This window comes from Malaclemys terrapin, chromosome 3 (genome assembly GCF_027887155.1).
Source record: "Malaclemys terrapin pileata isolate rMalTer1 chromosome 3, rMalTer1.hap1, whole genome shotgun sequence".
NCBI lineage: Eukaryota > Metazoa > Chordata > Testudines > Emydidae > Malaclemys > Malaclemys terrapin.
This window is the reverse complement of record NC_071507.1, coordinates 201,987,938-201,999,990: the sequence shown is the minus strand read 5'-3', so window position 1 is coordinate 201,999,990 and position 12,053 is coordinate 201,987,938. Positions and strand designations below refer to the sequence as shown.

General features: G+C 46.8%; 1 protein-coding gene across 1 annotated transcript in view; it reads right to left on the bottom strand.

Moving 5' to 3' along the window:
* PNOC (prepronociceptin) overlaps window positions 1-12,053 on the bottom strand; it is a 42,623-nt gene that overhangs the window by 19,056 nt on the left and 11,514 nt on the right. Inside the window, exon 2 of the mRNA XM_054023256.1 lies at window positions 8,050-8,192. Coding sequence (XP_053879231.1) covers window positions 8,050-8,192 — 143 coding nt within the window. The remainder of the gene's footprint in view (window positions 1-8,049; window positions 8,193-12,053) is intronic.

The following is a 12,053-nucleotide window of genomic DNA, read 5'->3' as shown; positions in this document are numbered from 1 at the left end:
GTGGAATCTCCATCATTGGGGATTTTTAAGAGCAGGTTAGACAAACACCTGTTAGGGATGGTCTAGATAATACTTAGTCCCACCATGAGTGCAGGGGACTGGATTAGATGACCTCTCAAGGTCCCTTCCAGTCCTATGATTCAGCTGGTGCTCAGCATAACCTGCTGAATCAGGTGGCCAGCTCTCCAAGTGTCATTAGACACATGGCTAACATGTCTCTGTATGCAAACTTTATTTGATCAGATCATGAAGGTAAAGCACTTGTATGAAAAAGGAAATGGTTGCCGTGGTGCCAAAGCAGCACATTTACTACCAGAGCTATGTATGAGAAGTTAGAAAGCTAATATTGTGCAATACACAATTTCAAGACTCGACATGTGAATAAGATAGGCTGGCAACTCTGGGGGCAGAGTTAGGGTAGTTTGGGTGCCTTGTCTGAGGAGTACATGGTAATGTAGCAGTATCATTTTTGCTGTTGTAAAAAGGGATGGGGCTCTAAGTTTAAAAAAAAAAATTCTACAGTGGGGGGTGATTCAGAAAAGATTAAGGACCCCTGCTTTAGTACAGCAGTTCTTAAACTATGGGGCGGACCTCCCAAGGGAGGCGCAGGAATGTGTCAAGGGAAGTACGAGCTGTGTGCTTTATTTTATTTTATTTTTTTAAAGAGCTCCAGCTTTCAGTTTGTGTACACCTGGGTTCTCCTACCCCCTGCAATTCCTCACTGGGAGGCAGTCTCAGGATCTCCTCACCCCCAATCCCTCACCTGGTCAGCTCCGGGTGGCAGCAGCAGTGCAGAAGTAAGGGTGGCAACGGGGCGCGAAGTTTGCTGTGAAAAGTGATATTGACAAATTTCACTTTTCACATTGCCACCCTTTTGTGCTGCTGCTGGCACAGCGCTGCCTTCAGAGCTGGGCACCCAGCCAGCAGCCCCTGCTCTCAGCTCTGCCGTCAGAGCTGAATGGTGACAGATGTACTTGGGGAGGGGACATAAATGACTACAGACACAAAGAAGGGGGCCTGATCAAATAAGTTTGAGAACCACTGCTCTAGTAGATTGAGTGATAAGATTAGTAACAAGTGAAGAGCTACAAATGTAATTAAGTCAAATTCTCATTACACTCCTGACAAACTAGAGTAACTCCATTGACCTCAGTGGGTCATTTGGATTTACACGGTGACTAAGGAGAGGGCTCATTTACCAGTGTGGGACTGAGTACCTCTGAGCATGTCCTGTGTGAACGTGATGTCTCCAGAAGTCTGAGCAGATTCAAGCGCTGTGCCTGACTCCTGCATACTAAGTTTTACTCTACTGCCGGTTACACTGTTCTGTCTATCTAGGTTCTTATACCCCACTCATCCCTGTAGTATCTCAGCCTCTTCCAGGTGGTAGCACTTTTTCTACAAGATGGTAAATTATTTGTAGGCGCTGCTGCTCTGAGAGCTGCTAAGCTGTGTGAGGTATTAAATACCCTGTTGCTGCTCTCCAGGTCTAAAAGAGTGCAGACTGAAAATGTCAACTGTCATTCCATGTTTTTTTAAGCAGGAGAATAGAGAGGAAGACTGGTTTTGTGATGAAGGCCTTGGGAGAGAGGGTTGAGTCATTTGCTCTGACATAGAATCTTTGTGGCTTTGGGCAAGTTACTTCACCTCTGCTCCTTATCTATAGAATGGGGACAAAGATGCTTCTTTTGTCTGTATCTAGTTAGGTTGTAAACTTTTTGGGATAGTCCCTGGCCTGAAGAACTCACAATCTAAATCGACAGGCACCAGCGCAGTAGGCCCCGACCTTCGCCACGGCCTCCTGGTGCTACTGGAATGCATTGCGCACAATAATTCTCTCATTTAGAGATCTGTGAAATCCACACATGTTAAAAGACAATCCAGGTGCACTTTATGGTGAGTCTTCTCCTGGCAAACAGAGCCAGCCAGCTCAGAGGGTATGTCTATATTGCAAAGAAAAACCCACGGTACCAAGTTTCAGAGCCCAGGTCAAGTGACTGGGGCTTATGGGGATCGCGCTATGGGGCTAAAAATACTAGTGTAGATGCTCCCATTTGGGGTGGAACCCAGGCTTCGAGTCCCTCCCCATGGGGTGGATTTCAGAGCCTAGGCTCCAGCTACAGTGGGAACATCTATGCTGTTATTTTTAGACCTGAAGCACGAGCCCGAGTCAATTGACCTGGGCTCTGAGACTCACTGCCATAGGTTTTTCTTTGCAGTGTAGGCATACCCAGAGAAGTGCAGTGCATTCCCCACCACCCCAACCATCTCTACCCTCCCCGTCCTCCCCCTGGCTTTTTCAGGTCGGCACTGGCCAGAATCACACTTACAAAACATAAACCCAACGCAAAGATTTGAAAGGTTTGGAAGATCCATGTTTGCATCCAAAATCACTGGGCTGGGTGATGTGCAGGCACCATGATCAGCTGATGTCTTGATTGGTTGTAGCTAGGCAATTATACTCTGCCCATCACCATAGTATCTGGTAATCATCATCTAAGCATTATTATCCCCATTCTACAATTGGGGAAACATGGGCACAGAGAATGACTGATTTGTCCAAGGTCACTTGGCAAGTTAATGGCAGAACCAGGACAGGAATGCAAGACTCTTGGGTCCTAGGGTAGTGCCCTAACCATTGGGCCATACTGCTTCCCACTCCTGCAGCTAACGGGTGCACTGAGCGTCCCTAGAAGGACCCCTCACTATAGGAATTAACTATTTATAGGAGGTTTGCTGATGCAGAAGGTGCCTCCTGCAGGCCAAATCTGGCCCATCTGCTGCAGGGTGATGGATCCTGCAGGGCATTCAGTGCAGAAGATGCATCCTGTGAAATGTACCCAAGTGACTCAGGACTTGTCACCATGACAAACGCAAGTAAAACACTGCAGTGATGTATTGGCTTGGGCTTGTTAAGAAATAGAAAGGGGGAGGGGAAATCAATACATACCAAGTAGAAAAGAACAATAGGGAAAGAAAGTTGCCTACCAAGGCTGTCACAGAGGATCAATAGAGAGGAAAAGAAAGCATTATGAACTGTGAAAAAGTACTGGCCAGAGTCTCTAATGGCTCTCATGCCTGTGTGCTCTTTAATCAAGTGCTGAAGGCAAGTCTCATTTTCCTGCACAACAGGCTAGAAAGATCGGAGCAGTGATAACCAAGGAATGAGAAGATACTGTTCTAGACACGCAAACTTCCCCAGGGAAGCTAGGGCCTGATCCGGAGAGTGGTAAGCAAATGCAGTTCCTACTGACTTCCAGGGGAGAGGCAGCTACTCATCACCTCTCAGGATCGGGCCCTTCATTTCCATCATAGGATAGGGAGGATAGAAATGTCCTTTTTCCTATCCTTCCAGTCCTGCTCTGCCCCTCTCCACATGTGTGATCTGCATCAGGAGATGCTCAGAACTAAGGGGTGCTCATTAATCAGTTTATATGTCGAATCAGATCAGAACGTTGCCTTGTATTGAGCCTCACTGGTCTTGACAAAGACAGTTTTCACTTGTATGTGTAAGGCTGAGTCCTGAGGGACAAACAGCTGGCAACAGGGATGAGTTGTTGAGACAAGTTAGATTGGGGGTGACTCAGGAGACTAGCAAGGCTTAGCATTGTTTCTGAAAATGTGTCTAAAGACTAGATTATAAAGTTACGCGCCAGCTCCCAAGCCTCATGTCTGTTGGGGTCGGGGAGTCGGGTCTGACATGCGGATTCATTCCTTTCCAATTAAAAGTTTCCATTCTGAATGCACTTACTGCTAGCTTGACAGCCCTGGAGTTTGAAGTCCTCTAGTTATCCCCAGAACATTTACAACAGGAGGAGTGCTCGTGCCAGCTTCCTCCATCACTATGCCTCAACCTTGCCCAGGAGGAGAGACCATTTCTAGGAGTCAGATGACCATGCACCCTCCATGGACCATGCAGTTGTTGGTCTCTGTGTTGAGAATGCTGAGAAAGGGGACCAGGTATTGTCCATTATGTTGGGACTATCTGGGCACTGGAAAGGGGGGGTGTAAAGACACCAAGAATGTTTCACAGAGGTCACCAAACAGGCAGCAGCGGCTTTTGATCATTACCAACCCAGGCTGGATTCAGCCAAAGGTGGTGTGTGTGTGTGTGTGTGTCTTTAACACACTATTTTGCATGTAAAAGAGAGGCTGTGACTTAATATACTTCAGAGTAATATTCATGCATGAAACTGTAAGGTGGCCAACGCCTTTATTCTAAGTTGTGGGTTGCAAGGGCAGGGGCTGAGCTTCCGAAAGGGGACAGAGGTTTAGATGAGCATCCAAAAGTTTGGCTGACACTACTGAGTCTGTAAGGGGCAGGGACTGTCTCTTTATTCTAGGTTTGTACAGCGCCTTGCCAAAGGGTCCTGGTTTCTGACTGGGATTTTAGGCATCCCAGTAATACAAATAATGAAGAATAATCTAGACATTCTGGATTTACACAGCTGAGTCTGGAAATCACACAAGAACGGCTTCTCTCTGAGTATTTAGCACTTCTAGCTGCAGTGCACAGGGTTGTATGAAAGAGACAGAATAAGGATGGGAAAGTTCATCCAAACCCAACTGGAACGGAGGTGGACCTGGGGGGGAGTTCTGCTCCCTTGACCCTGGTAGAAGAGGGACATTTCTCCCTAGGCTTTTAGCTGTGTATCCCCACACCTCCCTTATTGTAACCTTTGCCCATCCCTAGCTTGGAGTGGGAAGGCAGATTGCCCTCTAAAATCAATGTGAATAATTGGCTCTTCAGAGCCCAACTGGTCAGAGTGGTCCCTGTTAAACTGAGCAGGCTTCCTGCACACCCCCTTACTGCCACCAACGCAGGTAGCAGGGGACTGGATGGAATCTAAACAGTTGTACAGATAAGAGCACTAACCACTAGATACCTGGGGCAGCCAATATGCATTCAGCAATAGGATTCATTTGGCCTAATCTGTCATCATCATGTGGCCAGATTAGTGTGACCGACTTTGTAAATCCTTTTCCTGACACTTCAATCAGTTGACACCAGGAGGCATCTAAAGCCAGCCCTGAACATGAGTGTTTGTGGATCAGGACTCGCAGTGCAGCAGACTGTGTCAGTCTGAAGTCAGAGACATGGTAAAGCTGGTGCGTTAGATCCCCCAGCTCTGCCACCTAAACCCTGTGATGGGGTGGGGGTTGATTTCAGGCCTTGTATCCACCTCTTCCAGTGTAAATACAAATCCTTGGAAATTCTTCCTCTGCACAGGACACCAAGTAGTAGAAACTACTACTGAGGGATAGCTCAGTGGTTTGAGCATTGGCCTGCTAACGCCAGGGTTGTAAATTCAATCCTTGAGGGGGCCCTTTGGGGATTGAGTTGGGGATTGGTCCTGCTTTGAGCAGGGGATTGGACTAGATGACTCCTGAGGTCCCTTCCAACCCTCATCTTCTATGACCCATACAGATGGGCATTCTATCAGCCGCTTCCCATTGCTTATTAATATGCACCAGACAGGAATCAAATCCTGACTCTCCTTGAACCCAACTGTAACTCCCTAGGCAAACTGCAGGAGCCCTTCTTCTGGGCGCAGTTACTGAGACTTGTTTTTATGAGCTGGGATTTTCCACTCCTTTGCCTGGTGCATTCTGTGGTACCTCTCGTGAGTCATAAACTTCACCAGAAATTTATAGAGCCAGACAAAGGCCTTTCAAACACATTGTTACCAATAAAACTGGTCAGGACTCACTGCCTAACAAACACTGTGCCAGAGAGAGAGAAGGGGATGTGAAGAAGAAGAACAAAAGCAGGACCATTCTTCTCTATGGGCTTAAAGCTGCAGTAGAATAGGGGGATAGCAGTGAAATGTTTGGTTCAAGCCAGCTGGGATCTAGGTGCTGGTCCTATCACTCCCAACAGTTTTGTCTGTCTGGGCTGACTCGAGGGTTGACACTTTGAAAAAACTCTTTTGCCCTCAGGACAAAGTCACATCAGGAAATGGCTCAGATTGTATCTATGAGCAGCTTGGGCCTAGAGATTGTTTTGGAGTAGGGGGGTCAACTTTCTCATTTGTGAAAACACTGGAACCTCTCCCGCCCCCCTGCTCTGCCTCTTCCCCGGAGGCCCTGCCCCTAACTCCACCTCTTTCCCTCAAGGCCCCACCCCTGCGCCTCTTCCTCCCGCCCCCATCACTCACTGCTCTCTCCACCGCCATCCCACTGCCCGCTGAGCAGGGCTCTAGAGGTGACTGGGGCAGGACACTGGAGAGAGAGCTGGGCTCCAGGGGTGAGTAAACTGGGACAAGACAGGGGAGGGAGAGCCGGGCTCTGGGGGTTGGGGTGGGGGTGAGTGGGGCAGGCAGAGCCGCGGGAGCCACCAGTATCTCTCTCCACCTGAGCCTTTCCTGAGTGCTCCTCCAGGCTCCAGCAGCAGCTGCTGCTCTTCCTGCCCCCTGGTGGCAGAGGCCAGTTACTGTAGCCAGCCAAACTTTTAGTGTCTGGTCAGCAGTGCTGACCGGACCTGGCCAGGTTCCCTTTTCGACTGGACTCTCCGGTCCCTATTTTGGGGAGTGGGAAGCGGACAACACCAAGATCTCAGCTTTCTGATTACCATGGGGGCCCTCCACATATCAGATTGAAACTGCCCACTTGTGTGTCCACAGCCCCAGCCAGCCTGTCTTTCTGCGTTATTTGTAATGCACTCATTGCTGTAGTGTCGCAAGTGTCCTAGTGGAATCGAACTGGGAAATTCTAGGATTGTTGCTGGAAATAAGACCTCTCAGTGTCTAACTGACCTGCACACAGGTGACAGCCGGGTGAGAACTTGTGACCTGCTGCTCCTAAAATGGAGGCCTTTACCCTTGCTAGCCATGCGTATAATACAATAGCTGCACACGGTGCTATGTAATAGGTATGCTGTGCCAAACAGATGGGTCCCACAGAGTATTCCAGCTTTATGACGTGCCTCCCAGGGCTCCTAACCAATTCAGAGATGAGGAGGGTGGACCTGATTCACTACTGCGCTATTCTAGTTTTACACTGGTGTAATTCCATTAACTTCAGTGGGATTATTCCTGATTTACACCAGGGAAAGCTAGCTCAGAATCAGGCCCCTTGTTTCTATGCTTTGTATTTACTTGACTGTCCCTCTAGCCCAGGGGTGGCCAACCTGAGCCTGAGAAGGAGCCAGAATTTACCAATGTACATTGCCGAAGAGCCACAGTAATACGGCAGCAGCTCCCCATCAGCTCCCCCTGCTCCCAGCGCCTCCCGCCCACTGGCAGCCCCGCCAATCAGCGCCTCCCCCTCCCTTCCTGCACCTCCCGATCAGCTGTTTCGTGGCATGCAGGAGGCTCGGGGGCGGGGGGGAGAAGCGAGGGCATGACAGGCTTAGGGGAGGGGGCAGGAAGGGTTGGAGTGGGGGCAGGCCCTGTGGCAGAGCCAGGGGTGGAGCAGTGAGCACCCCCCCGGCACATTGGAAAGTTGGCGCCTGTAGCTCCATCCCCGGAGTCGGGGCCTATACAAGGAGCCGCATGTTAACTTCTGAAGAGCCGCATGTGCCTCCGGAGCCCCAGGCTGGCCACCCCTGCACTAGCCATTGATTATCTTAATCTGCAACCATAAAAATGTAGCTGGATGTCTGACACATTCATAGATAATATAGCTCTCCTGCAAAGCAGCCCCCAGGTCTGTCACTGGAAGCCCTAGGTGATGGACGGATCTGATCTCCCCCCTTACTTCCAAATGCGCCTGGGAATCCTTTGCATGGGGCTGCCCTGGCTGCTAATGCAAAGGAATAAAGGATTCTGGAGTGGATGGGTGCAGGTGGGGATCTCACTGTGGGGTACAAGATGACCCTGGTATATTTCAAACAAACAAAGAGGGATAGAAGGGCTCATTTAGTCCAGTGAAGCACTTTACTAATTCTACTGCCCCCCACCTCCTGATGTGGCTCTAGGTGATTGCCTATGTTATCTATTCCTAATGCTGGTGACGTCGGGACAGGGCAGCCTTACTGATGCACCTGGGACATCTGCATGTCAATCACTGGAGAGTGAGTGAGTGAGACTATGGCCTTGACTGACTTACAAGAACGTTGAAGTTGTCCTGTTGGTTGTACAAGTGTCTGTTGCAGCTCAGGCAGTCCCTCTGACAGTCGCCGAGCACGTGGGCAAACAAACACAGCAGCAAGAGATCCCACAGCAGAGCCCCCATGGTGGCAGTTGCAAGACCTAGGGATCAGAGAAACAAAGACAAGTAGCTCATTGAAGAGATCACTCCCGGTCTGTTAGAAAGAGAAATTCTCCCATTGCTGAGTCACCAGAGCGGCAAAACCTCTTAAGCAACCAGATTATTTCCCCAGTACGCTAACAAGATGCATGTGGTCTGACTGGTCAGTAACTGCCAGGATCACGCTTTCATTTTTGGAAACCGATACTGCATTTGCTTTTGCCCCGGTCAGTTGGTGCTTCCCCAAACTGTCCATGGTTCTACAAAACTAATGGTCAGGACTCCACTGTTCCATTACCAACTCTGCCACTGATTCCCTGTCTGACCCTGGGTGAATCATTTAACTTCTTCAGGTCAGTTACCCATCATTAAATTGCAGGCCGCGTCGCTCCACAGGGGCAGTGTGAGACGTAATTGTTTGTAAGGCACTTTAAGATCATGGAACAAAAGGTGCAAATAGTCAAAGTAAACTGTTGATAAAGAGCCTCTGGTCTGAAAATGTATCTGTCGAAACTGTTCAGCAAATGTGAATAATGAATACATTCATAGGCAATCAAATTTGGGTTCCAAACAATTTGCTAATTTAAAGAGCAGCTAAATCCATAACAAACAGTATTACTCATAATACTCCATCAGCTCTTAGTGACACATGTAAGGGAGATATTGTCGAACATATGGAACCAAATTCTGCTGCCAGACACATTCATACAATTCACATTGTCTTCAGTGATAGATGTGCTTGTCTGGTATATTAATTTTGTATTTGAGATGGTGCTGGAGGAAAACTCCATATCAGTGAGCTAAAGTGGGCCAAGTTGTACTGTCACTCCTACGTTAAAATCAATGGTTGCAACTCTGCCCTTCTTTGAGGCACTCTTCAAACCCAAAGCAAGCTCAGTTAAGCTTCAGTGTAACTGAAGCAGGTTTTAGAAGTTAATTCGGTGTTGATGAAGGATTGGCTGCCGGAGATGGAATTTGTCTAGACAGCAGAGGTATCCAGAAGTGAAGTTTACCTCAACCCTGGAGTGCTCACACATAGGTGACGAGGGGAAGTAAGTTTTTGTGACCCATCATAGTTTCTGAGCTGAGGCTGCCAGCCAAGGCAGCTGATTTAAAGCCAATTAGGGAGGTGGTTTGTGGGATGTGGTTCCTGGCTGCTAGGAGCTGGGCAGAGCTCGCCTCCCATCTGAGCTAGTAATCTAGAAGTGAAAGTGTTTGCATCTCATTCCCAGTCCTTGGAGACATCCTCTTCTCCAACTTCAGCTAGTGTGTATTCACTTCACTTCTCTCTGTGTCTCTATCGCCAACGCAACTAGAATACAAGTTACTCTTCTATCTACGCTTCCATAACCTTTGTCATTGACAATATGACAACCCAAGCCTTCTCCCCAGGTTTGGTTGGCTCTAAGGCTCTTCCTGAAGGACCTTTTTACCTCAGATCCTAATTTCCTATCCCACTCCACAGGTGCCAAAACCAGTTAGCAGGAATCAGTCAGCAGCTGCTGAGAATGTGAACATAAGAACGGCCATACAGAGTCAGACCAATGGTTCATCTAGCCCAGTATCCTGTCTTCCAACAGTGGCCAATGCCAGGTGCCCCAGAGGGAATGAACAGAACAGGTAACCATCAAGTGATCCATCCCCTGTCGCCCATTCCCAGCTTCTGGCAAACAGAGGCTAGGGACACCATCCCTGCCCATCCTGACTAATAGCCATTGATGGACCTGTCCTTCATGAATTTATCTAGTTCTTTTTTGAACCCTGTTATAGTTTTGGCCTTCACAACATCCCCTGGCAATGAGTTCCATAGGTTGATTGTGCATTGTGTGAAGAAATACTTCCTTTTGTTTGTTTTAAATCTGCTGCCATTAATTTCATTGGATGATCCTTAGTTCTTGTGTTATGAGAAGGAGTAAATAACACTTCCTTATTTACTTTCTCCACACCAGTCATGATTTTACAGACTTCTATCATATCCTCCTTAGTCATCACTTTTCCAAGCTGAAAATTCCCATTCTTATTAATCTCTCCTCATATGGAAGCTGTTCCATACCCCTAATCATTTTTGTTGTCCTTTTCTGAACCTTTTCCAATTTCAATATATCTTTTTTGAGACGGGGTGACCACATCTGCATGCAGTATTCAAGATGTGGGCATACCATGGGTTTATATAGAGGCAATATAATATTTTCTGTCTTATTATCGATCCCTTTCCTAATGATTCCCAACATTCTGTTGGCTTCTTTGACTGCAGCTGCACATTGAGTGGATGTTTTCAGAGAACTATCCACAATGACTCCAAGATCTCTTTCTTGAGTGGTAAGATCTAATTTAGACCCCATCATTTCATATGTATAGTTGGGATTATGCTTTCCAATGTGCGTTACTTTGCATGTATCAACACTGGATTTCATCTGCCATTTTGTTGCCCGGTCACCCAGTTTTGTGAGAAAGGGATCTTTGCAGTCTGCTTGGGACTTAACTCTCTTGATTAGTTTTGTATCATCTGCAAATTTTGTCACTTCACTAGTGTTTACTCCGTTTTCCAGATCATTTATGAACATGTTGAAAAGTACTGTTTCCAGTACAGGTCCCAGTTCAGACTCCTGGGGGACACCACTATTTACATCTCTCCATTCTGAAAACTGATCATTTATTCCTACCCTTTGTTTCCTATCTTTTAACCGGTTACTGATCCATGAGAGGACCTTCCTTCCTATCCCATGACAGTTTACTTTGCTTAAGAGCCTTTGGTGAAGGACCTTATCAAAGGCTTTCTGAAAATCTGAGTACACTATGTCCACTGGATCACCCTTGTCCACATGCTTGTTGACCCCCTCAAAGAATTCAAGTAGATTGGTGAGGCATGATTTTCCTTTACACAAACCACGTTGACTCTTCCCAACAAATCGTGTTCATCTACGTGTCTGATAATTCTGTTCTTTACTATAGTTTCAACAAATTTGGTTCTGAAATTAGGCTTACCAGCCTGTAATTGCAAGGATTGCCTCTGGAGCCTTTTAAAAATATTGACGTCACATTAGCTATCCTCCAGTCATCTCATACAGAAGCTGATTTAAATAATAGGTTAAAAACCACAGTTAGTAGTTCTGCAATTTCACATTTGAGTTCCTTCAGAACTCGGGTGAATACCATCTCGCCATGGTGACTTATTGCTGTTTAATATATCCATTTGCTCCAAAACCTCCACTAACGACACCTCAATCTGGGACAGTTCCTCAGATTTGTCACCTAAAAAGAATGGCTCAAGTTTGTCTCCCTCACAGCCTCTGCCATGAAGACTGTTGCAAAGAATTCATTTAGTTTCTCTGCAATGGCCTTATTCATTTAGTTTACTTTAGTTTAGTTTAGTTTCTCTGCAATGGCCTTATTCTCCTTGAGTGCTCTTTTAGCATCTCGACTATCTAGTGGCCCAACTGGTTGTTTAGCAAGCTTCCTGCCTCTGATGTACTTAAAACAATTTTTGCTGTTGCTTTTTGAATCTTTGGCTAGCTGTTCTTTAATTTCTTTTTTTGGCTTTCCTAATTGTGTTTTTTTTATACTTCACTTGCCAGAATTTATGCTCCTTTCTATTTTCCTCAATAGGATTTAACTTCCACTTTTTACTCTGTTGGTTAGCCACAGTGGCACTTTTTCTGTCCTCTTACTATGTTTTTAAATTTGGGATACACATTTAAATTGAGCTTTGATTATGGTGTCTTTAAAAAGTTTCCATGCAGGGACTTCACTTTTGGCGCTGTACTTTTTAACTTCTATTTAACAGACTTCCTAATTTTTGTGTAGTTCCCCTCTCTGAAATTAAATGCTACTGGGGTGGGCTGCATTGGTGTTTTTCCCCCAGA